Source organism: Maniola hyperantus, chromosome 25 (genome assembly GCF_902806685.2).
Source record: "Maniola hyperantus chromosome 25, iAphHyp1.2, whole genome shotgun sequence".
Taxonomy (NCBI): Eukaryota; Metazoa; Arthropoda; class Insecta; order Lepidoptera; family Nymphalidae; genus Maniola; species Maniola hyperantus.
Window position 1 is genome coordinate 5,473,713 of NC_048560.1, and position 26,829 is coordinate 5,500,541.

General features: G+C 39.2%; 1 protein-coding gene across 1 annotated transcript; it reads left to right on the forward strand.

Moving 5' to 3' along the window:
* Positions 1-221: 221 nt before the first annotated feature.
* Positions 222-25,789, forward strand: GCS2alpha (glucosidase 2 subunit alpha). The gene is made up of 21 exons (XM_034981768.2): positions 222-417; positions 529-763; positions 3,187-3,314; positions 3,919-4,138; positions 7,011-7,122; positions 7,717-7,861; positions 9,193-9,330; positions 9,879-9,987; positions 10,969-11,108; positions 12,465-12,531; positions 13,563-13,683; positions 15,169-15,311; positions 16,108-16,205; positions 17,320-17,442; positions 18,446-18,611; positions 19,262-19,398; positions 19,701-19,813; positions 20,876-21,033; positions 22,174-22,287; positions 23,759-23,868; positions 25,052-25,789. Exons 2-21 carry the CDS (start codon positions 530-532, stop codon positions 25,263-25,265), a joined length of 2,790 nt encoding a protein of 929 aa, XP_034837659.1. The 5' UTR covers positions 222-417; position 529; the 3' UTR covers positions 25,266-25,789.
* The last annotated feature ends 1,040 nt before the right edge of the window (positions 25,790-26,829 follow it).

Sequence of the window (26,829 nt, forward strand, 5' to 3'; positions counted from 1 at the left end):
TACGACTTACGGCTCTGGGTTTTCCCCAGTTTTTCCTTTTATAAATACCTACCTATTCTTTGTTATTTCCCCGACTGCGACTGTCGGATGGCTAGCAGCGTTCCATAAATGTTCCATATAATAATCATTAACATTAATTCCAAAAGTCTAGAATCCAGAGTCAGACTCGGTTATCAATAGCTTCTTTAAAAAAAAAAACATTAATCATTCCTATATGTTATTGGTCTGTGTTAATCATTAAAAAATTGTCGAGCGAAATTCCTCCACGTAATGCAGGCGTGATTTTATTTGGATTTTAAACTAAATTCATTAAATTTGCATTAAATAATCATTGCTAAATAGTGATGTTGGTGTAAAGAGGACATTTACTTGTCACCCAGTAGTTTTCATTGTTAAGGAAACAATTTAAACGATCAGGTATGAGCTAAAATATCATGTTACTTATATTCGCTTTGTTACCGGTCTTTGATAAAACACAAATAGCTGTTTCTTTGTTTAACTATGCGAGTAATTGTGTGTTTTTTACAGGATGAAGGCCTTAAGTCTTCTTCTGATCGCGGCTTTAGCGCTAAACGGGAGTTTAGCGGTTGATAAAAACAATTTTAAAACCTGCGATCAGTCTGGATTTTGCAAGCGTTTGCGAGGATTAAAGCCAGATAAATCTCAGTACGCTTTGAATGTGGATAGTGTTTTTGTCCACGGCAACGTTCTCTCTGCGGAAGTGGTCACTGTTGACTATGAGGGAGAGACCAAAAATATCCTAGTGAGTTTCTTTTTTATTTAACATAACAAGATTTTTCACTAAGATTAGAGGATTTCAAAATGATTAGAGGATTATTGCAGATATTGAGAGTTTTCTCATATTCCATACTTGGAATGTTTATACTTAGTTCCACAGAAAGACAGAGTCTACTAGACTGAGACAAACTAGAGATTATACTTTGCAAGGATAGCGCTTCTATCTCTCCTGTGCTGTTCAGTATGTTTGTAACAAAAAGCATAACGCTAACAAACACACAGCAAACTATGGAACCAACTCCCCTCAGCGGTGTTCCCGGGGCTTTCATTACAACATGTTATATATTATTCAAGGGGCGGACAAACAAATTCCTGAAAGACCGGCAACGCAACACATTGGCATTTCCTCTGGTGCTACAAATGTTTATCATTATCAACCGATCGTCAAGTGAGACGTCCATTACTGGACATAGGTCTCTTGTAGGGACTTCCACACACCACGGTCTTGCCCCACCTGAATCCAGCGGCTCTCTGCGACTTGTATGATGTAAACCGTCTACCTAGTGGGGGTCTTCCAACGCCAAGTCTTGCGAGGTCGCCATTTCAGCACCTTGGGACCTCAACGTCTATCGATTGTTCGAACTATGTGCCCTGCCCATTGCCACTTCAGCTTCGCAACCCGTTGAGCTATGTCGGTCGGCAGTAATCACTTAACATCAGGTGACCTACCTGCTTGTGCAAACAATGGTGAGCAAGCAATCGCTATTTTTATTTAAAAAAAATGTATAATATGGGTAGATTAACATTAAACTACACCACATTTGTGAAGTTTCTCTTATCTACCCATTAAAAATCCTTTAACCCTAATCACACTACATTTTTAATTCATTAAATTCCTGTTTTTATAATTAAGTCTCATTGTTTTACCACATCCATACTAACATTATAAATGCAAAAGTATGTCTGTCTGTCTGTTACCTTTTTAAAGTCTATCTGCTTAACCGATTAGCACCAATGTATGGGGCAAAGGTAGCACCAATGTATGGGGTAAAGATATACTAAATGAATTCAGGTAATGATTGTTACTTAATGCCTGATTGAGTTGAAACATTGTTCAGTTGAACCTTAATTAGTGTGTTTATACAAAATTATTATTATTATTCGTCTATTATTAGAATAATGTGTAAATGTGTTGTACATGCCGTCTCTGTTATTCTATATATAAAAACGAATCGCTAAATGTGTTGCTGATCGCAAATCTCAAGAACAGCTGAACCGATTTCGCTAATTCTTTTTTTATAATATTCCTTGAAGTACGAGGATGGTTCTTATGGAGAGAAAATTTTTAAAAAATGCCTGAAAAAGAATCGACTGTTAGGCAGTACGAAGTTCGCCGGGTCAGCTAGTCTAAATATATAAAAGGAAAAGGTGACTGACTGACTGATCTACCAACGCACAGCTCAAACTACTGGACGATCGGGCTGGAAATTGGCATGCAGATAGCTATTATGACGTAGGCATTTTTGGAAATTCAACCCCTAAGGAGTGAAATAGGGGTTTGAAATGTGTGTAGTCCACGCATACGATGTCGCGAGCATAGCTTAGTAGTTGCAGTATAAATAATTGTCCATTGATAAGAATCAACATGATGAAAATGAATGTTACTGATGAAAATCAATTCCACATCCATACTAATATTATAAATGCGAAAGTGTGGCTGTCTGTCTGTCGGTCTGTCTGTCTGTCTGTCTGCTAGCCTTTCACGGCCCATCTGTTCAACCAATCTTGATGAAATTTGGTACAGAGACAGCTTGCATCCCGGGGAAGGACATAGGATACTTTTTATCCCGGAAAATCAAAAAGTTCCCACGGGATTTTTAAAAACCTAAATCCACGCGGACGAATTCGCGGGCATCATCTAGTTATCACTAAGATTCCTTTGTTACATAAAAGATTAAAATATGTAGATTCTATAAATAGTAAACCTGTATAGCCATTAGCCATATATCTTTGTTAGGAAACAGGTAATTTGTATGTGTAACTCCTTGTGCCTGATAAACAAATAGGTGCCCAGTATGCTAAGCAAAATAATGAAATGGGGCTGAGGTAACTCTAGAGCATCTTCCTGTTGGTCATAAATGTCGATAGTGTAACGGTTAGTAAGTCCTTTTGTATATACAGATATCATTCACGATAGCTTAAACGCTAAAACGTGCTATAATAGTTTTTTTTTTTTTTTTAATGAATATTAGCCATGTTAAATGACTAATATTCCCCTTTCCTCTCCAATTAAGCGTCAGGCTTGTGCTAGGAGTAGGTACGACAATTAAATAGTGCAACTGGCGGGGTTTGAACCGTCGACCTTTCGGTTTTCAGTCCACTCCTATACCGGTTGAGCTATTGAGGCTCTAATTTCTAGTTCTCTAGTTAATTTATTATTGTCCACAGTGGCGATATGCTCTGAGGCTATCAGCCCTTGCAGATGGCACCTTCCGCGTGGAAATGGATGAAGCTGATCCCCTCTACCCTCGTTACAGGACACAGATCGCTCTTGAGGGCGAGCCTAAAGCAGATGGGTAAGCTATCCATCCATACTCTTTGTCCAGGGTTCCGTTCGTGCGTATAGAAAAACGGAACCCTTATAGATCACTCGTGTGTCTGTCTGTACGTCTTTTTACACAGCCAATTTACTCCCAATCTACTGAACCAATTAAGGTGGTAAACATATGAATTTCTGTGACCTAAACAGGGTCATAAAAATTCAAACAAATGAATTTTGAATATCCTACAGGGTGTTTCCCGTTGACCTAGAATCATGAAAAAAATTCCTAAAACCGTGAAATTGTGGTTACATCACAAAAAAATTTAAAATGTGTTCATGAACAAATAATTACTATTTTCAACTTTTAAAGTAAGATAACAAGTGGGGTATCATATGAAAGGGCTTTACATGTGCATTCTAATACAGATTTATATATTTATTTTTATGCATAATAGTTTTTGATTTGTCGCGCAAAATGTCGAAAAAATAAGACTAGTACGGAACCCTCAGTGCGCGAGTCTGACTTGCACTAGACCGGTTTTTGTAAGTCAAGAAAATAGACGATTGTAGGCTTTTTTGGCTTCCTATTCTTTTTCAGCTTTCTCTCTTTTTCTAATCTTAGATATTTTTATTTTTAGAATAAAACTAGTCTCAAACGAGAACGGCAAGCTAATCTTAGCGAACACCCAGGGACATAAAGTGGTGATAACTACAGATGGCGTGAAGATAGAGTTCGTTGACCCCTCGGGCGAAGTCTCCGTAGTACTTAATGAAAACTCGCAGTTATTGATTGAACCGCTCAGGGCGCGGAGAGAGAGGAGAGATGACGACGACGAACAGGGAAACGCTGTGGAGGCGGTGAGATGTTTTTTTTTTTCTTTTTTTATTAGTTCCACTTGTTCGTATGGTGCCATTCTGTCGAAATTGGTAACTGTTTTTTTTCAGCTACTTCCAATGGGCATCCACACTGCCAATTTATCCCGACAGGTGGCGCATAAGCGAACCGACCCAACCGGCCATAGAGGTAGTATATCATCCGTAGAACCAGCTATACTGAGCTGTCAAATGCCATAATTTTAATTGTACAAGCTTCCAGGTATCATACATCTAAGCTATTACGCTCATCGCGAGCAATTTCCTCTTATCCGTTGAGGAGTTCCATTACATATCTTCGAAGATATTCATCAGATCCTCATCGGATTTATATGGGACCATCTGGGAAGTGTAACCGTTCAAAACAAAAAATAATTTTCCAAATCGGTCCAGGCGTCTTTGAGTAATCAGGAAACTTAAAAAATATATATTTTTCTTAAAACGATTTATTCATCCTCCGAGAATCTCCTTCTTTTTTGAAGTCGGTTAAAAATCGTTACGAAAATAACAAATATTATAAAAATTCTGGATTTTGAATGTTATGTCGATGATATTGTTTGTGTTACTAATGGGAAACTGAATTAACAATAGTAAACTACTTGAGAATTGAGATAAATGGCGGGCGTTATCAGTCACGTAATGAGATAACTCGAGATCGATGACATTAGGTGAATACAGGAATTATATCTGAACTTCTAAACATGGTATATTATTAGGGTTGCCACTTGCCGAACCTGAAAGCTAGCAGACAGACAGGCACACTTTCACATTAATAATATTACTACTACACAAATTTCAAACCCCCTTAGGGGTTAATTTTCAAAAACCCTTTCTTAGCGAATGTCAACGTCATAATAGCTATCTGCATGCCAAATTTCAGCCCTATCCGTCCAGTAGTTTGAGCTTGCTTTGATAGATCAGTCAGTCAGTCAGCCAGTAAGCTTTTCCTTTTATAAATCGTCACTGGTTTGTAGAATCACTACCCATATTATATATATAATGCAAAAGTTTGTTTGTTGGTTTGTCCTTCAATCACGATCGACGTGATTTTTTGCATGGGTATAGTTTAAGCCCTAGAGAGTGACAAAGGCTACTTTTAATCCCGGAAAATCAAAGAGTTCAAACGGGATTTTTAAAAACCAAAAACCACGCGTAGGAAGTTGCGGGCATCAGCTAGTAGGCGAATATATTAGAATTTTATATATAGAAAAATAGCTTATTCGCCCTTTCTACAAACCAGGAACATGTATAGAAACAAGTATGGATGATTTGAAAAAAATGTTACACATTGCAGGACAGTTGCAAAATGTACTCTATTGCTAATTAACAAGGTCCATTTTTATCTTAAAAGTTCATTAAGGTTAACGATTCATACTTATAGAGAGAGAGAGAGAGAGAGAGTGCGTGCCAGACCTTCGTTATTATATAAAAGCTGAAAATTTATCTGTGTATGGTCCCCAACACAGAGAGGAACGATCACTTTAAAAATTTATTAAACTTTAATGATGTCTGGCATAGAGGTCTACTAAGAGTCTGGCAATGCATGACGTGATTTCTAATATTATTCCAAAGAAAATATAAAAAATTAGACTTTATACTTTGACGTAAGATTTTTTACACCTGCAATGGCACCGATTCTAAGCACAACCTAATTTTAGAGTATTCGCACCCTCTTTTTACTATTGTAATATGAAAAGGACAGTAGCAGTTTGACATTTCTAAATTTAATTTTTAGATGGTAAAACTAAAACCCGTGATTTTAGCACGCACTCGCTAACCTACTGTTTAAATTTGTATTGTGAACTAAAATTTAGAGTCTTTAAATGTGAAAGTAATGTTCCGTTCCTTTTTTAGCATTAGTAAAAAGAAAAGGATGCAGATACTCTAAATTTAGTTTAGAGAGAGACTAGAGATTCGGGGCCAATTACCTGTTCATCTCCCAAAGCCACCATGATCCAAACTTCATAGTAGCTGATCGTTCCTCCCTGTGTTAGGAACAATACGCAGAGAAACCTTTAACTTCTACAAAACAACGAAGATCTGGCACGCGCTGGCTCTTAGTCCATTATATTCTATTTACATTTAACTAATTGCCTACGTGAGGTCAATGGTGCATTAGTTTATCACTGCTAAACGTGTTATAAAATTAAGTGATTAAGCATCACTTACTAATAAACGGACAGTTATTTTTATTAATCTCTACATAGTATAAAATAAAGTCGCTTACCGCGTCTGTATTTATGTATGAATGCGTAGATCTTTTAAACCACGCAACGGATTTTAATGCGGTTTTCACCAATAGGTAGAGTGATTCAAGAGGAAGGTTTATAGTTTAATTCTCAAAAAATTAGAGATCCCTAGGGAATTTGAAATAATGTGAATTAGGTCGGAAAAAATCCTCTCATTTGTGAGTTTCCGAGGCGTGCGCTGCCTAAATGGTCAAAGTTACATGAAAACAATGTATGTTGAATATGATTCTCTTAAAAAGTTTTACAAAAAAGTCCGCGATAGCATACATGTATCTTTGAAGGTTGGCTCACAATTCTCAATTTTATGATTTACGGCAGTGCCGCGGCGCCTATAATAATCTCCTCACTGACAACCACACGAGTAGATATCTGACACCACATTAGTATCTACGTTGCACCCATGCGAAACCGGGGTGGGTGGCCAGTGGCGTGAACAGTGTTTGAAGCCAGGGTAGGCATTAGTTAGGTAGGAACCTATTTACTGGCAGGTCCTAATGAAAAATATGCATTGAGCTATATTACAACTGGGGTAAGCAGTGCATTTATGCCTCTATGACCTGCACGCCACTGTGGGTGGCTAGTGTCTTAATAATTTAATGTTGTTCTAGGAAGAGGAAGGCACATGGGGTGAAAACTTCAAAGGTCATCATGATAGCAAACCTCGCGGTAACGAGGCGGTGTCGCTCGACGTTTCCTTCCCTGGCGCTAACCATGTCTACGGTAAGTTTTAACTATGTATAATGACGAGAAATAAAGAGAAAATTTTTTTGCAAATCGGTCCAGAAACCTCGCAAAACCGGTGTACATACATTAAAATAAATAAAAAACCGGCCAAGTGCGTGGCGGCCCACGCGCAGTGTAAGGTTCCGTAGCCACAACTTAGCCATGATAGTTTTCGTTTAAAATTGATTATACATACTCCTGCTGTGAATTTTTTCATGTTCCTATATATGTACTACCATTTGGCTGATAGGGGGGGGGGGGGGGGGGACGTAAACATCATATTTTACAAACGGATCTAAAAATCGAAAAATGATGTTCCCACACCCACAGTATTTTTAAAAGATAACACAAAACGACACCCCACACTATGTATGGGGGTAGACCACAATTTTATTTCACCACTTTGTCGGCGTGATTAATATTTAAACCCATGCCATGACTTCTAGCACTAATAGTCTCTGTGATTAACCGAGGACGGACGGACGGACATGGCGAAACTATAAGGGTTCCTTGTTTAATTATACGGAACCCTAAAAACGGCCTTATTGAGAACTACTTCCTTTTCGGACGTTAAAATGTAGTTTTTCGCAGGTATACCGGAGCACACAGACAACTTTTTCCTCAAAACGACAACATCCAGCGAGCCATACCGTCTATACAACCTCGACGTGTTCGAATACGAACTGGATAGCCCCATGGCTATCTATGGTGCCGTTCCCGTACTGTATTCCCATAGGTGAGAGCATAATATTTCAATAACTCAACGGGTATAGGAGTGGACTGAAAACCGAAAGGTTGACGCTTCAAACCCCGCCCGTTGCACTATTGTCGTACCTACTCCTAGCACAAGCCTGACGCTTAGTTGGAGAGGAAAGGGGAATATTAGTCATTTAGCATGTTACATGGCTAATATTCATTAATAAAAATAAAAGAATAAAATTGTCTGCGTCTTCGCCCACATTTACAAGGAACCAAAAACTTAATTTGTATTATCCGTTGAATCACATAAATCTGTATGCTGCAACATGCAGCATGCGATGTGCACCGCCCGTCCTCCCACTGCTAAACACGCAGGAAAAGCCAGCCACCAAGCAAGCAATATGCAGTTTTGGGGGTTTTGTGTGGTGATTTCCTGCATGTTTAGCAGTAATAGGGCGGGCGGTGCACATTGCATGCTGCATATTGCACAATACAGATTTGTCTGGTTCAGCGGCCTATAGCTAATTAAGCTTTTGGTTTACTGCACAATACAGATTTGTCTGGTTCAGCGGCTTATAGCTAACTAGGTGATGCCCGCGACTTCGTCCGCGTGGATTTAGGTTTTTAAAAATCCCGTGGGACCTCTTTGATTTTTCGGGATAAAAAGTAGCCTATGTCCTTCCCCGGGATGCAAGCTATCGCTGTACCGAATTTCGTCAAAATTGGTTGAAGGGATGGACCATGAAAGGCTAGCAGACAGACAGACACACTTAAGCTTTTGGTTCCTTGTATATAGCTGTTCCTTGTGTAAGCTGTGATAGTGCTAGTGGTTAGGACGTCCACCTTCTAATCGGAGGTCGGGGGTTCGATCCCGGCCACGCACCTCTAACTTTTCGGAGTTATGTGCGTTTTAAGTAATTCAATATCACTTGCTTTAACGGTGAAGGGAGAGATGAGATCGTTATTCTTACCTCTACACTACATACAACGAAGTTTAACAAATATTTACTTCATTAAAAATTATTTAAATCGGTTAGTGTGGATTACAAACGGTTGGTGTCTGGTGGGACGCTTCGGCCGTGACTAGTTACCACCCTACGGGCAAAGCCGTGCCGCCAAGCGATTTAGCGTTCCGGTATGATGCCGTGTAGAAACCAAAGGAGTATGGGTTTAACAATAACTGCCATACTCCTTCCAGGTTAGCCCGCTTCCATCTTAGACTGCATCATCACTTACCACCAGGTGAGATTGCAGTCAAGGGCTAGCTTGTATCTGAATAATAATAAAAAAACCTTTTTTCGGTGCTAATTCGACTTATCGGAAACCGACTTTTGTCGACCAACATAACATGTGTATATTTTTTTGCAGTGCAAAACGCTCAACAGGAGTCTTTTGGCATAACTCAGCAGAGACTTGGGTGGATATCGTGAACTATAGCGAAGGAAACGTGGTCTCTTCACTTGTCAACTTTGTCACCGGCGCACAAAAGCAACGGGTCGATGCGAGGTACGTACGATTAATTAAAAATATATACTTTGTAAATCCGTCGGTTCTGGGCCCGATCTCTCTCCGGTCGTGTCGGATTTCCGTCCCATAGAGCTATGAGAATGAAAAAATAGAGAGTGCACCTGTATTTGTGCACACATGTACTATAAAATATCTTCCGCGCAGATTGCTAATCTCTATGGAGATTGGCCGCCATAGCTGAAAATCGGTCGGGAGGGCATTATTATTATTACATACTATGTAAATATCAACGGGTGGATATCGTAAACGCGATATCGAAGCATCAGCAAGCAGGTATAGCAAAGGAAACGTGGTCTCTTCACTTTATTTAATGAAAATTTTCGCGCTCGCTGCGCTCTTTTTCCAGTTATGCTCGTATATTATTTTCATTTGTATTGGATTACGTAACAGAGATTGTGCTATACTTACTGCTTTCCGTGGATAGAGTATAGACAATATAGTCATGATGAACACGGCTAATATTCTTTTCTTTAAAAAAAAAGCATTTGTTACGCAAGGTGCGCTCTAGCTACAATACTTGTCCACAGGTTCATGAGTGAATCCGGTATCGTGGACATATTCGTTCTGATGGGCGGCAAACCGGCTGACGTGTTCCGACAATATACCGTGCTGACCGGAGTCGCGCCCATACCGCCCGTGAGTGACACTATATACCGGAAGTAACCAGAACGCTAGCAAAAACTTAGCGTTATTGGCACCGATTCTGAGCACAACCTAATTTTAGACTATTCGCATGCTCTTTTTACTAATATAACATGAAAAAGACAGACACAGTTTGACAGTTTTAAATTTAATTTTTAGATGTTAAAACCCGTGATTTTAGCGCGCAGTCGCGAACCTACTGTTTAAATTTGTATTGTGCACTAAAATTTAGAGTATTTAAATTTGAAAGTCATGTTCCATTCCTTTTTTTAGCATTGTTAAAAAGAAAAGGATGCAGATACTCTAAATTTAGTTTAGAGAAAGACAAAGGAATCGGTGCCATTGTTATACTACCTAAACTCAAACCAATACCAATAACCATTTGTCTCATTTTGCAGTTTTTAGTGATTTAGTATTTTTCAAACCCGCAATGTATAGCATTCAAAACTCGGGTCAATGCCCCACCTACGACGCGGCATTGACTCCGAGTGGCCTACGTACGTAACGTTCGTTGACCTCTGGCGTCAGTCAGATGTTTTATTTGCAATGTATCGTGTATAAAATATAGGATTTTTGTATTTATTTTTTGCCCTTCTTGTGTTATCATATCAGTAATCATTAGTACTATCAACTGTCTTCGTTTTTGCCAGCGTTTTGGTTACACCCTGTATGATATTTATTAGAAGTTTGATATTTTCACAACTCCATATGGGATTACTTACTAAATAATTTTAAATACATATCAAAAATTGCGTAACCGGCAGGAATCGAACCTGCATCTTCTGGGTTCGCGCCCGATGCCTTGACCACTCGGCCACATATATCCATATGGGATATTTCATACTAATTTCAACTTGTTACCTCCACGAAAGTTACTGTTTCCGAGAAAAAAGACAGACAGACAACGAAGTGATCCTATAGGGCTTCCTTTTTTCCTTTGGAAGTAGGGAACCCTAAAAAAATTTTTTTTTTCAGAAATTTTCCCTAGCATACCACCAGTCCCGCTGGAACTACAATGATGAGAATGACTTAAGAAGTGTCGACGAAGGTTTCGATGAGCACGACATTCCTGCTGACACACTGTGGCTGGACATCGAGTACACGGACAAAAAGAAGTAAGTCTGCCAAGGAGTTATTCCACCTAGTTCCCCCCTCGCCATTTCACCATCGAACCGCGAGGCATCGCCAAGGTCCGCATCCCTGCATAGTCGAAATCCCACGGACTCGTACGAAGCGATTTGCTTCCTCGTTTCTAATACGCATTGCTAGAATATGGAATGCCCTTTTCCGGCTTCCGTTTTCTTTACTAGAACACGATATTGCTGCCACGATATTCGAGTGCATACACAAAAAGAAGTAAGTACTTCCTATGTAAAACGCTCTGATAGCTTAGTGATTAAAACGGCCTCCTATTCGGGGATCCAGGGTTTGATTCTGGGTACGCACCTTTAACTGTTGGGAATTAGGTGTGTTTTAAACAATTTAATATCACTTGCTTTAACGTCGGATAGTGATGATTATACATTCATTGTAATAAAATAAATAATGTGAATATTTTATTAATCTTGTTTGTTTTCTTTTAAATTATTTGTATAAAGGTAATAAAATCCTAAAAAAAAAATAGTTTTAGGGTTTTAGGAACTTTTACTAGGTACCCTAATTTTTCATTAATTTTAGCAGACAGGCAAGTGTAGTCAAAAAGTCAAATGATTTATTCAAAATTGGTAGTAAATTACTCTTTTTGATGGTCAGATCTTGGATTTGTAAGATATAGCTGACAAATAGGCTCACCTCATGGGTCAGATCTTGCACTTTTGTGAAAATTTATAATTTTGCTTTTTAAATTTTTTAATTTTAACAATTTTTGTAAGTATGTTTATGTTAGTTTGTACTCGTAGTTTAATTAGTGTAATTGGCTTTATGGCTGTTCTAATTAAATAATAAATAAATAATAATAATAGTAGTGATAATTATTACCCAAACTTAAAACTAAAGCTACGAGGGTTCCAAACGCGCCCAGGTCCGAGAAGAGCCCACAACAAACTCAGCCGGGTATTCTGTTTATTATCACCACTTTAAAAAATTATTGAAACTTATTAGAACTATCACAATCCGTTTAGTAACTCATTCCCAAGCTTGCTTATCATTTAAATAATCCTTTACATTGTTATAGGATTTTTCAATTAGTTTACGTTTTATGAAAACTTTGAAGTGTTTGAGTCTGAGGAAAATCGCTAGTGTAAGTTAATATGTCGTAGCGTTTTGTGTGCGCACACTCAAAGTGGTTAACATCATTTGTATGGGATTATGTAATAGAGAGAGTCCTATATTAACTCATCTCCGTGGATAGTGTAAGAACCACACATCCCTCAAGTAAAAATTTTACATCTGTCAATTTTAAGCTATCGATTTATGCAATCGATGTTTTTAATACATTTTTATTTTTCTAAAGCGTAACTTTCATTTACCAGATATTTCACATGGGACGTGGAAAAATTCAGACACCCCACAGAGATGGTTGCTAACTTGACTGCCAAGGTATGTAATATTTTGATTCACATATATTCTTATTATACTAACAACGATTTAACATCTTATTTACTTTGAACGTAGTTAGTCAAATCATTTATTCACAGTAAATACCATTGTATTTACACGTTTTGAATGTCAATTGTTGTTTTTAGGGTTTTAGGGTACCTCAAAAGGAAAAACGGAACCCTTATAGGATCACTTTGTTGTCTGTCTGTCTGTCTGTCCGTCCGTCTGTCTGTCAAGAAACCTACGGGTACTTCCCGTTGACCTAGAATCATGAAATTTGGCACGTAGGCAGATCTTATAGCTGGATTTAGGGGAAAAAAAATTGAAAACTGTAAATTTGTGGTTACATCACACAAAAAAATTAAATTGTGGTCATAAACTAATCGTATTTCACATAATCAAAATATAATAAATATAATAAATATAATAAATATATAATCAAAATAATTCAAAATATTTTAAATCGTATTTTAAATTTTTGAACTAAGCTAACTATATCAAGTGGGGTATCATATGAAAGGGCTTCATCTGTGGATTCTAAAACAGATTTTTATTTATTTTTATGAATCATAGTTTTTGATTTATTGTGCAAAATGTCGAAAAATGCGACTGTACTACGGAACCCTCGGTGAGCGAGCCTGACTCGCACTTGGCCGGTTTTTTTAAAAATAAGAATAGCGTGCAAGCGGGTCACCTGATGTTAAGTGATTACCGCCGCCCATGAACATTTGCAGTACCAGAGGAACCGCCAATACGTTGCCGACCTTTCAGGAATTTGTTGGTCCGCCCCTTGAATAACCCCATGTTGTGATCTAGTGGGAACACCGCCGATGGGAGTTGATTCCACTGTTTTCATGCGCATGGAAAAAAGGAATTTGTAAGATAATGATGTAATGGTGACTCAAAATAGTTAGCGACCACTGAGATTTTTGTCTGTATCATTTGTATGGGACTACGTAACAGAAAGAACGTTATACTAACTTATTTCCGCGGATAGAGTATTATAATATTAAGTATGGAATTTCGTACAGGGTCGCAAGCTAGTGGTGATCATAGACCCGCACATAAAGCGAGAGGCGGGCTACTTCGTACACGAAGACTGCACTGAGAAGGGGTACTACGTGAAGAACAAGGACGGGAACGATTATGAGGGTAAGTATAGGTTTTCTTACATCATTTTGTATCTTTTGGCGTGGAGACCTTGCGGCCCTGGGACCCAGGGCTTGAGCTCTTTGAGGAAATTTCAAAAAGGGTTATCAAGCCAACCGGGGACCCAAGAGCTTTTTTTTATTTTTTTATAAAGAATATTAGTCATTTAATATGGCTAATATTCTTTATAAAAAAATAAAAAAAAGCTCTTGATTTCCCTTTCCTCTCCAATTAAGCGTCAGGCTTGTGCTAGGAGTAGGTACGACAATAGTGCAACGGGCGGGATTTGAACCATCGACCTTTCGGTTTTCAGTCCACTCCTATACCGGTTGAGCTATTTAGGCTCCCAAATTGAGGAAATTTCAAAAAGGGTTATCAAGCCAACCGGGGACCCAAGAGCTGGCAGCTACATTAGACAAAGAACTAGTTTGGCCATCGCCATCCATGCTATAGGATATGATGCAGGACATTATGCTGGGCTGTACACCCATTTGGGGTGGTGTCACATGAAAATGTTACATTTGTACTTTGTTTTTATCTGTGACACCAACAAGAAATAAATGCATTTACTTTCTTTCTTTCTTCGTCTATATGGGATAGCATTAGAATCCTTACATCATTCATATGAACCTATTATAGTGTATATTTATATATACCTATTACCTATATAATATATGCTGCATTGCGACTCCCTATCTTACAGTTATATGTTCTTAAGTATGGGTTGCCTGGAAGAGATCACTTTAGTGATAAGGTCGCCCTTTATTTTTTTACGTATATCCCGAATTCCTATTTTCTGTAATTTTGTTAACAATAAAGTTGTTTTAATTAAATTTAGATCATTCCGAACGACACTAGGCTATAAAATATAAATTTTATGACAAAAAATTGGTATTGCAGATGTATGGCACCATTTCAAATGTGATTTTACTTTTTAGTTCATTTTAGTGTTCTGAACTGAAGTAGCGCCATCTATATGTGATTTGATAAATTAGTTTTAATATATCAAATCACATATTATTATTATCTCGATATATCTACTCTCACGCCCGTGTACAAGATAAATATATATAACAGCCAAAAGAAATATAATATACTTACATACATAAAAATAAATAAACCTACATAAACATTACATACATACATATTTGTACCGGGCGGTTAATATTATTATTATTATTATTTATTTATTTATTATTTAATTAGAACGGCCATAAAGCCAATTACACTAATTAAACTACGAGTACAAACTAACATAAACATACATACAAAAATTGTTAAAATTATAAATTTTAAAAAGCAAAATTATAGATGGCGCTCGGGCTGTTGTCATTATCTTGCAGTGTTGTTGCACATAAAAAAGTTAAAATATCTTATACGATTTTTAGGAACCCTTTGTGTGCATATCCGACACTTGGTCGGTTTTTTGGCAGGGCAGTCGTGTTTTTTTTTTAAAGAATATTTGCCAATGATGGCTCATGTCCCCAGGGTGGTGCTGGCCGGGCTCGTCGTCGTACCCGGACTTCTTCAACCCGGAGGTGACGAAGTACTACGTGGAGCGGTACAAGTTCGAGAACTTCCCCGGAACTAGCAAGGACGTTCACATTTGGAACGATATGAACGAGCCTAGCGTGAGTATATTTTTTTTTTAGGGTTCCGTACCTCAGAAGGAAAAACGGAACCCTTATAGGTTCACTTTGTTGTCTGTCTGTCTGTCTGTCAAGAAACCTACAGGGTACTTCCCGTTGACCTAGAATAATGAAATTTGGCAGGTAGGTAGATCTTATGGCTGACATTTGGGGAAAAATCTGAAAACCGTGAATTTAGGGTTAGATCACACAAAAAAAATTAAATTGTGGTCATGAACTAATAATTAGTATTTTCAACTTTCGAAGTGAGTGACTATATCAAGTGGGGTATCATATGAAAGGTCTTCACCTGTACATTCTAAAACAGATTTTTATTTATTTTTATGCATCATAGTTTTTGAATTATCGTGCAAACTGTCAAAAAAATACGACTGTAGTACGGAACCCTCATTGCGCGAGCCTGACTCGCACTTGGCCGGTTTTTTACTAATAGTATAGTCACTATTTTGATTAAGTAGTTGCAATAGAAATTGTGCACTAATCAAGTTAAGTTTGTGCACTAAACAAGAGTGAATAGGCATCTTCTATGTAAACGCGTCCCATTTTAGGCAACACCATCACTTTCCATCAGGTGTGATTGTGGCCAAGCGTTTACCTATAATGAAAAAAAAAACACTTAGGTTGTTTTATAGACTAAAACTCTCGATAAGCCTCTACGCGTTGTGATTCATATCCGCGCGCACGTTTAATATGAGAGGACATTTTAACTAAAACCAATAATTCACCTGCTTTTCTGACTGACTCTTAGTATTAATTAAGTATTTGTTTCGTACGACAGGTATTTAACGGTCCAGAGATAACGATGCCAAAGGATTGTCGTCACTGGAAGCCCCCTCAGGACGGGCAAGACGGACTCGCCGCATACTGGGAACACAGGTACTTAACATTTATTTATTTACTAGCTTATGCTCGCGACTTCGTCCCCCCTATTTCACCTCTTTTGGGGTTGAATTTTCAAAAATCCTTTCTTAGCGAATTCCTACGTCATAACAGCTATCCACATGCCAAATTTCAGCTCGATACGTCCAGTAGTTTGAGCTGTGCGTTGATAGATCAGTCAGTCAGTCAGTCACTTTTTCCTTTTATATATTTAGATTTTTATTTTTCATGTACCAAAATTGTAGTTACAAAGTAATGATAAATTAAGTTACATTGGAAATGCTTATCTCTAAACAGATTATTTCCAGCTTCCCGTTCACTTTTGATATTAAGTTCGAAAATTTAAAGTAGTTGACTCTTCTTGTATGCTCTGCTGGCATCTTTTTGAGAGTTCCAGGCTAGATTTTAGGTTTTTTCGATAGCTTGTTTAATAAGCTATAATAAATTGAGGAGTTCTAGCTACTCAGATCAGAGTTCTAGCTGCTAAAATTTTTTTAATGACTTGTGATTATAAAGTTTGAATTTTTTTTCATTTTTTAAATCTATTTTTTTTTAGCTTAAATGGCCAGAACTATCATTATTAAGTATGAGGAACTATAGAACTGACCTGCATGCGTACAGAACTGTCTTTTTTTTTTGCTTTGCTCGAAAATGATCTGCTACCGGAAGTTAGCAGAGCATTATTTTAACTGCGATTTTTTTGGTTAAAACGCCAGAACTATCTTTAAAAAGTATCAGGAACTCTAGAACTCTTCTGCATGCGAATGGAACTCCTTTTTATTTTTGATCTGCTAGCATATGCTCTGCTAAGTTCACGGACACCCGTTCAAGGTTGTGAGTAAGGCCCTTACATTGACAGTTGACATTTACTCGGCGGCCCCGGTGGGAGCGCGTGCGTCCCACGGACGATGAAAGTTAGCTTTACAAAGCAGTTTCCACGCTGAGGGTATAGCATCCATCCATTGTCACGATTGAAATTCGGGTGACGGATAATTTCGATTGCTTCTTGTATCTTCATATTTCCTATATAGTTTTAATAGTGGTGAAGTAATTGCCAGTTTACGAGTATATATTTTAAAATAAATATTTTATATTACGATTTGTTTGACAGACACGTTCACAACGAGTACGGGCAGTGGTACATCCAAGCGACGCATCAAGGCATGTTGGCGCGAACGGACGGCAAATACCGACCCTTCATACTCACACGGTCCACCTTTGCGGGCACTCAACGGTGAGTGTATCCCACTAGTTCTATAGGCACGTGAAAGCCACCGAAATAATACGCGTAGCAATACCAGAAAAAGTATGGCACCGATTCTAAGCACAACCTAATTTTAGAGTATTCGCACCCTCTTCTTACTATTGTTATATGAAAAGGACAGAAGCAGTAGGGCGATTGTCTAAAACCTGCATCAATCATTATTACAATCTCAATTGTTCTGATTGGCTGAATTTGTGCGATTCTTGTTGCAACAATGCATTGTGGCCAATAGTGAGCGAGCATTAACCAATCAGAGATGATTGCGATCATGACATTGTAGCTGTCAAACAACCGCGGCAGGGCCACTGTTTGACATTCCTAATTTAATTTTTAGATGGTAAAACCCGTGATTTTAGCACGCACTCGCGAACCTACTGTTTAAATTTGTATTGTGCACTAAAATTTAGAGTCTTTAAATGTGAAAGTCATGTTCCGTTCCTTTTTTAGCATTAGTAAAAAGAAAAAGATGCAGATACTCTAAATTTAGTTTAGAGAGAGACTAGAGAATCGGGGCCATTATCACACCAATTTCATCATACTTATTTACTTCTTTAACGTTACATTGGCACCTTACATTACACATTATCACTATAACTCACCAAGTTACTATATGTAAAACGACTTGTACACTCTCTGAATAATCAACAATCACTGGCTAGCTGACGTCTAAAGTTATTATATCGTCTTGGCCCGCGCCACTATCGCTTTTTGGTGACAAACAACCTACACTACTTTTGGTGGGGACCAGTAGGGTGGCAGCACGTTACAACAGTACTGCCCTCCTCATAAATCTTAAGTTTACCAATTAATTCCATATTATTTAACTTTGACAATAAACTCAAACGTAACTTAGATGTTAAAAAATATACACATTATTATACACATACAGCTGTCTTGCATCGCGGCGCCAACACACGTTACAACTGTACGAGTGTGAAGTGTGATAGTTTAAATGCCTTTTTGTTTATTTTAGTTACGCGGCAGTATGGACGGGAGATAACGCGGCCGAGTGGGGTTTCCTGCAAGCGTCAGTACCGATGTGTATCTCCCTCGCGGCCGCCGGCATCAGTTTCTGCGGCTCGGACGTCGGCGGCTTTTTCAAGTACCCTGAGGCTGAGCTCATGACTCGGTGGTATCAGGTATGTGTGCACTGGCGACAACAGGGTCTTCTCCGGTTGGACGAAGGCCAAGCGGTGGTACGGGCCTCGAGGCGTAGCACTGGCTCCTTTATAAACATAACTTTCAAATTTACACGGTATATGGCGCTGCACGAAGTTTTATTACGCTTACAAAGTTTTTTATTAATTTTGAATATTATAATCGCCACGTGCACGTCCCCACGTGAGGCTGAGCTCATGACTCGTTGGTATCAGGTATGTGTATATACTACCTCCTTTATAAACAGCAACTTTGCGATTAAATACTAGATGGCGCTGAGCAGAGTCATCACGCTGTCGAAGCTACTTACGTTTGAAAAATAAAAAAGAATTTTAAGTCTCCAACTTCTAAGTTACCCAATAGATGACGCTGTACGAAGTTTTATCACGCTATCGAAGTTTTTACGTTTTAGAAATAAAAGGGGGAAAAAATTTAAGTCTCTTACTTCCAAGTTACCTAATAGGTGCCGCTGTACGAAGTTTTATCACGCTAACGTAGTTTTCACGTTAAAAAATTATAATCGTAACCGTGGTAGTGTTTTATTATACTGGTTTGAGAATTCTTGTACGTTGGTAGTGAACCCTTCGTGTTGATCGGTTTTTTTAGTAACTTAATCTGTGTATTTGTCCAGGCGGGCGCGTACCAAGCGTTCTTCCGAGCGCACTCGCACATCGAGACCAAGCGCCGGGAGCCCTGGCTCTACGACGCCACCACCACCTCCAGGATACGGGACGCCGTGCGACGGAGATACGCGCTGCTGGACTTCTGGTAATTGCAATCAATTGTTAGGGTTCCGTACTCGACGGGTGCCAACGGGACCCTATTACTACGCCTCCGCTGTCCGTAAAAATGAAATAAAAAGTGTTATTTCCTGTACGATAGTACGGAACCCTTCGTGAACGAGTCCGACTCGCACTTGTTCGACTTTTTGTCTTCTCTTCGTCTACTTAGGCTCACTTGCACCAAACTTCTTAATCTGATTGTTTTTTTATGATATATATATTGTTAACAAACCCTGCAAGATGGTTCTATACATTATTGAAAACTAGAATAATATATATACATTACAGGTACACGCTATTCTATGAGCACATGGTCGACGGGTTGCCGGTGACGCGCCCACTGTTCCAGGAGTTCCCGAAGGAAGAGGCCACTTTCACCATTGACAACCAATATTTGTTGGGTAAGGACAAATAGAATGATATGTACCTTACAGGTACACGTTATTCTACGAGCACATGGTCGACGGGTTGCCGGTGACGCGCCCACTGTTCCAGGAGTTCCCGAAGGAAGAGGCCACTTTCACCATTGACAACCAATATTTGTTGGGTAAGGACAAATAGAATGATATGTACCTTACAGGTACACGTTATTCTACGAGCACATGGTCGACGGGTTGCCGGTGACGCGCCCACTGTTCCAGGAGTTCCCGAAGGAAGAGGCCACTTTCACCATTGACAACCAATATTTGTTGGGTAAGGACAAATAGAATGATATGTACCTTACAGGTACACGTTATTCTACGAGCACATGGTCGACGGGTTGCCGGTGACGCGCCCACTGTTCCAGGAGTTCCCGAAGGAAGAGGCCACTTTCACCATTGACAACCAATATTTGTTGGGTAAGGACAAATAGAATGATATGTACCTTACAGGTACACGTTATTCTACGAGCACATGGTCGACGGGTTGCCGGTGACGCGCCCACTGTTCCAGGAGTTCCCGAAGGAAGAGGCCACTTTCACCATTGACAACCAATATTTGTTGGGTAAGGACAAATAGAATGATATGTACCTTACAGGTACACGTTATTCTACGAGCACATGGTCGACGGGTTGCCGGTGACGCGCCCACTGTTCCAGGAGTTCCCGAAGGAAGAGGCCACTTTCACCATTGACAACCAGTATTTGCTAGGTAAGGACAACTAGAATGATATGTACCTTACAGGTACACGTTATTCTACGAGCACATGGTCGACGGGTTGCCGGTGACGCGCCCACTGTTCCAGGAGTTCCCGAAGGAAGAGGCCACTTTCATCAGTATTTGTTGGGTAAGGAAAACTAGAATGATATGTACCTTACAGGTCACGCTATTCTTCGAGCACGTTGTCTATCGTGTTTACGAACTATGTGCCCTGCCCATTGCCACTTCAGCTTCGCAACACGTTGAGCTATGTTGGTTACCTACTCTAGTTCTCCTATGGATCTCCTCATTGAGTAAATAACATTAAAATTTGTATTTGTCAGGTGACAAGCTGCTCATCAGGCCAGTGTTGGAGCAGGGAGTGTCGAGTGTGAAGGTGTACCTGCCGGGGAAGGAGTCCAGCACCCTGTGGTACGACGTGGACTCGTACCAGGCAGTCGCGGCCAACGGATGGATGAATCTGGACGTTACTATCACCAAGGTATGCTTAATAGCAAAGGTTCCGTTTTTTGCCAATCGCGAGTAACTTAATCACCATTAAGTTTAATCATGATTTTTATTCCCCCCCCCCGCTCAAGTAATTTACGGTCAAATAATTTACAGTCAATAGTTATAGTTAGTAAACCTTACCTAGCCTAGAGCACAGAACGGGACGAGTTGCGAATATAAATAGTGAATGGGACGAGTTGCGAATGGGACGAGATGCGAATGGGACGAAATTCGAACGGGACGAGATGCGAATGGGACGAGCTGCGAATGGGACAAAAAGCGAATGGGACGAGCTGCGAATGGGACAAAATGCGAATGGGACGAGCTGCGAATTGGACGAGTTGCGAATGGGACGACTTGCTAAGATACCATCATCATCATCCATCATCATCAACATCAACAACCTATTGCCGGTATATCCGTACTAATGATTTTAAGCTTATTTCGTGGTTTCGTGGAAAGAGGGTAGTTCGCTACTGCCCTTGACAGCTCGAACTTCATCTCTCGCAGCACCGCAGTCCCGTCGTGAGCACGACCCGTGCAATTGGGTTGAAATATCGACAAATAAAAACATCAAATTAATCGTGGTATGTACCCGTTATCTACATTAAAAGATATCAGTACTTTTTTTTTGCAAAATCTGTGAACTTGAACTATATAGAAGCGCGCGCACCGCGGAATTAATTCCGCACCGAATTTTCACAAAATTAAATTTACGGATTTCAAAACGCACCACAACCCGCCATACTGTGGTGCGCTTTAGCTCTAAGGCTGATTTTTAAAGCGCACTTTGACTTAGCTAAGACTTAAGATTGAGTTAAAACGAGACAGATTTATGTGAAAGATAAACATCTGTCTCGTTTTAACTCTGTCTTAAGTCTAAGCAAAGTCAGAGTGCGCTTTATAGATTTCACCCTTAGACTAACACTGGAATTCGAAGTCAAGATAGAAGTTTTTTAGGGGACCATAATGCATTGCATGAAGGTTGAATGACACTGTATGTCATATGAGTTTTCGATTCCGTGGCGGCCAACATTGCTATTGCCATTTCTTTCTCGATACACTAAATAAATGTATCGTTCTTACATTTTTTGGCTTAAACGTCAATAATATTCAAAATAACTTGTTCCAGATCCCAGTGTACCAACGTGGTGGAACGATCGTGCCGCGCAAGGAGAGAATTCGACGCGCGTCGTCTTTGATGGCCAACGACCCTTACACTCTTGTCGTCGCTTTGGACTCGAACGTAAGAGCTTGTGAATGTTAAGTAAGGGACAGTCAGTGTTTTAAATGTAGTCACCAGGGTCGCGGAACACTGCAAGTGTAGAGGACCTCCTGAGTGCACTGATAAGCCTCCTGATTTTGTAAGAAAAATGTATTAACTATTAAAAGCAAAAGTCAGAAAAGCAGGTTAAATTTAACTAATTTTATAAGTTATTAAAATGTTCCCTCATATAAAGCTTGCACGTGGATATAGATCGCAACGCGTAGAGGCTTATTGAGAGATTTAATCTTTATAATAACCTAACTGCAATATTAACTTGATTAGGGCACAATTGCTATTGTAACCACTTAATCAAAATATCGACCTAAACACAAAAGTATTTAATAGTCGTTGAGTCTCGAGTCGGAACGAGACTGGCTTAAAAACCTTCAAACACTGGTATTTATACAAATCGATTCAAGATGGCTCCCCCGCCACAGATCGCGTGACATCGGATGAGTCAAATATTGTCTAATTCATTAAACTAACTTCAATAAGCTAACAGTATTAATCATAATCGAAATTATCTTCGTGGTTATTTCTTTTTAAACCGTGCAGAAAAAGGAGCGCCGCAAAGCGGGGATCCGTCGACCCGGCCTCCGTCGCATAGTCGGGGGTCTCTTCCCTTTCCCCTCACTTAAAATATGCGATTTTGTAAAATCGCAAATTTGGAAAAAGAATTATTTGGTGAAATAATAAATTTATAAATTATATTTTAACATTCAGCACAAAGTAAAACATTTTTAAATAGACATCGGCGTCGATTCTGTTATCTTTCTCTAAACTAAAAGAATATTATCTGCATTTTTCATTAATATTGCTAAAAAGGACAGAACATGAATTTCACAGGCATCAAATTTAACGCTGCTAGGTAGCCTATGAAACGCGTATATTTCTTTGATTTCACCAAGACCACCAAGAGTTCCCTCACTCTAGTTCACTCTGGTATAACTTAATCCATACTAACATTATAAATGCGAAAGTGTGTCTGTCTGTCTGCTAGCTTTTCAGGGCTCAACCATTCAACCGATTTTGGACGAAATTTGGTACAGAGGTAGCTCGCAACCCGGGGAAGGACATAGGCTACTTTTTATCCCGAAAAATTTAAGAGTTCCCACAGGATTTTTAAAAACCTAAATCCATGCGTACGAAGTCGCGGGCATCGGCTAGTAAATAAATTCATACTAATATTATAAATGCGAAAGTGTGTCTGTCTGTCTGTCTGCTAGCCTTTCACGGCCCATCCGTCTAACCGATTTTGACGAAATTTGGTACAGCGATAGCTTGCAACCCGGGGAAGGACATAGGCTACTTTTTATCCCGAAAAATCAAAGAGTTCACACGGGATTTTTAAAAACTTAAATCCACGCGGACGAAGTTGCGGGCATCATCTAGTAAATAATAAAAGATAGAAGATTTATTTATTCATTTATTTAATATCTGTTTTTTCCAGAACACCGCTCACGGCACAATCTACATCGACGACGGGGAAACCTTCGACTACAGAACCAACAAATACATCTACGCGAGCTTCCACTATGAGCCTGCCGGTATAACTTACAAGTGAGTCTAAAACGCATCTCTGGTGCTGCAAATGTTCATGGGTGGCGGTAATCACTTAACATCAGGTGACCCGCCTGCTAGTTCGCTCGCTATATCTATTAAATAAAAGATATTCATACTATACTAGCTTATGCTCGCAAATTCGTCCGCGTGGGCAACACAAATTTCAAACACCTGTTTTACCCCTTTAGGGATGTAATTTTCATAAATCTTTTCTTAGCGGATGTCTACGTCATAACAGCTATCTGCATGCCTTTCAGCCCGATCCGTCCAGTAGTTTGAGCTGCGAGTTGATAGATCACTCAATCACAGTGATACAATAGACAGACAACGAAGTGATCTTATAAGAGCGGTTACGCACCCATCCGATCCGAGTCCGTGAAAATACGGACATAAAAAACTCGGACCGAACTAATCCGATCTCTGATCCAAATCCAAGCCATTCAGTGGACATATTCCCTAGTTCTTATTTTATTCGTGTATTTGCAATCAACAGCGATACATACAATATAATTTTACATAATAACAGACTAATAAGGCCAAATAGGATTACATAAACTTGACATATCTACGTCATAATATGTCCGATTTGAATATCTCGGACACAGATCTCGGATGTCCCCGAATTGTCACGGATGACGGAGAGAACTCAGATGACGGAAGTGCAGGGCGTAATCGCTCGCAGGGTTCCTTTTTTCTCTGGTTTTCTACGGAACCCTAAAAATGACATTAAGTATATTTTCTATGATCAGAATCACACCACCAAAATCCGACGCGGCGGCGGCGTGGGGCCACGGTGGCGGATTGTACGAGTAAGTGTGATTCTGACATAGGCTAATTCTATTGTACACAATCTCTATCTCTCTATCCAATCCATCAGCCTGTTTGCGTCCACTGCTGGACATAGGCCTTTCCAAGAGCGCGCCACCAAACACGGTCCTTCGCCTTCCTCATCCATCCGCTCCCCACCACCTTCTTCAGGTCATCGGTCCAGCGGGCTGGGGGTCGTCCCACACTGCGCTTATCGCTATCTCTGTATACCAAGCTAAAGACTGGCTAAATGATTGCTATTCTTTTCTTAAATTCCATGTCTATGAGGAATATTTTTTATTACTCAGATACAAGTTAGCCCTTGACTGCAATCTCACCTGGTGGTAAGTGATGATTTCGTTTTCTTTTTCAGGTTCAAAAACGTAGAGGCCAACTATCCAACCCGTTCATGGGTAGAGCGCATCGTCATAGCTGGCATCAAAAACGCCCCTAAAGCCGCCAGACTAGTCCAAGAGGGCAAAACCACCCCCCTCCAAATGACCTTACATAGGGGAAATGATGTTTTAGTAATACGCAAGCCCGGAGCTTCTATGGCCAAACCATGGGAAATACAGTTTACATATTAAATAAATATTACATAGTATAGGAGTCCATGAACTTTTGTTTTGTTGCTGTGTATAGTATTAAAGAGACCTCATAAGCCGCCAGACTAGTCCATGGGGGCAAAAGAACCCCTCTTCAAATGACGTTTCCTAGACAAATGTACGAAAGCCTGGAGCTTCTATGGCAAAATCATGGGAAATTCAGTTCATATATTGAACAATAAACATTTTATAGTCTAGGAGACCGTGAACCTTCTTTTGCTTTTATTGTTGTGTATCGTATTAAAAATATCCCAAAAGCTGCCGACTAGTCCAAGGGGGCAAAACCACCTCTCTTTAAATGACCCTTCCTAGACGAATGTTTTAGTAGTACGAAATCCAGGGGCTTCTATGGCCAAACCATGGGAAATACAGTTTACAAATTAAATAAATATGGTCTAGGAGTTACTCAACCTTTTGTTTTGATTGTTGTATGTGTAGGTATTAAAGAGACCCCAAAAGCCAATGCCGTGGGGTCAATGCCGCGTCGTAGGCGGGGCATTGACCCCGAGTTTTATGGACCCCGAGCACGCTATACATTGCGGGTTTGAAAAATACTAAACCACTGAAACTACAGGTACATGGTATTGTTTTTAGGTAGTATAATAATAGCGCTAAGTTTTGGTTAGCGTTTAAATTACATCCTGTATCTCTTTTTATAGTAACCTATCAAAAAGTCACGATATGTATGAATGGCCTTTAGAATGACATTTCGGCTTTGAAGAGCGTTGTCTCTGTCAATACCTATATGACGTTTTGTCGGTCTCAACGACAGAGACACTATAAATCCGCTATCTCCTTTTAAAGGTCGATGTACATTATTTTCAGCCGCGTACTGTAAAAAGATGTTTAAAATTCAACATATTGAACAAATAATATCGACAATAACTGTATACCAAAACAATCATGCATTTTAACCTACTTCTAAAGAAGGAGGTTATTAATTCGATTTGTATTTTCACAAGTGAAATAAAAATTGTAGATAAAAATCAAGTAGCTAGTTCGAGTAGGCGACAGCATGAGGAATTATATTTTAGTGATTATGTTCAACAAATCTGCATTAAGCATGTCTGCATTAAGTTTATAAATGTAATAAGAAAATCTAAAATAAATTACTTAAATATTATAAAGAGTTTAATTAAACAAGAAACACAACATGGCGCAGCCGAAAAAACTGGATTCATAATGTTTTTTGCCGAAAACGATATTTAAAACTGAAAAGTTTTTAGGTACGTGCACGCGATAACATGGCTGACTTGGAAAATTTTGTAAGAATCCCTGAAAGACTACGAATAGACTATTCAGGTAACGTAGCTAATAATTGGAAGAAGTTTTATCGGGAATTTAAGATATATTTTACTACATAGTACATTTTAAATATTAGATGTGTCCTAAGAATGGATGTAAGGATTTTTTAAATGTATGGCTAAAGTTTATTTATTTATTTACCAGTGTTTTACTAACAAATAACCTCTATGTTTCTCTCTCCCTGAAAACAGTGTGAAGTAGACTTTGTTTTTACCAATAATACAAAATGTATTATAGATAA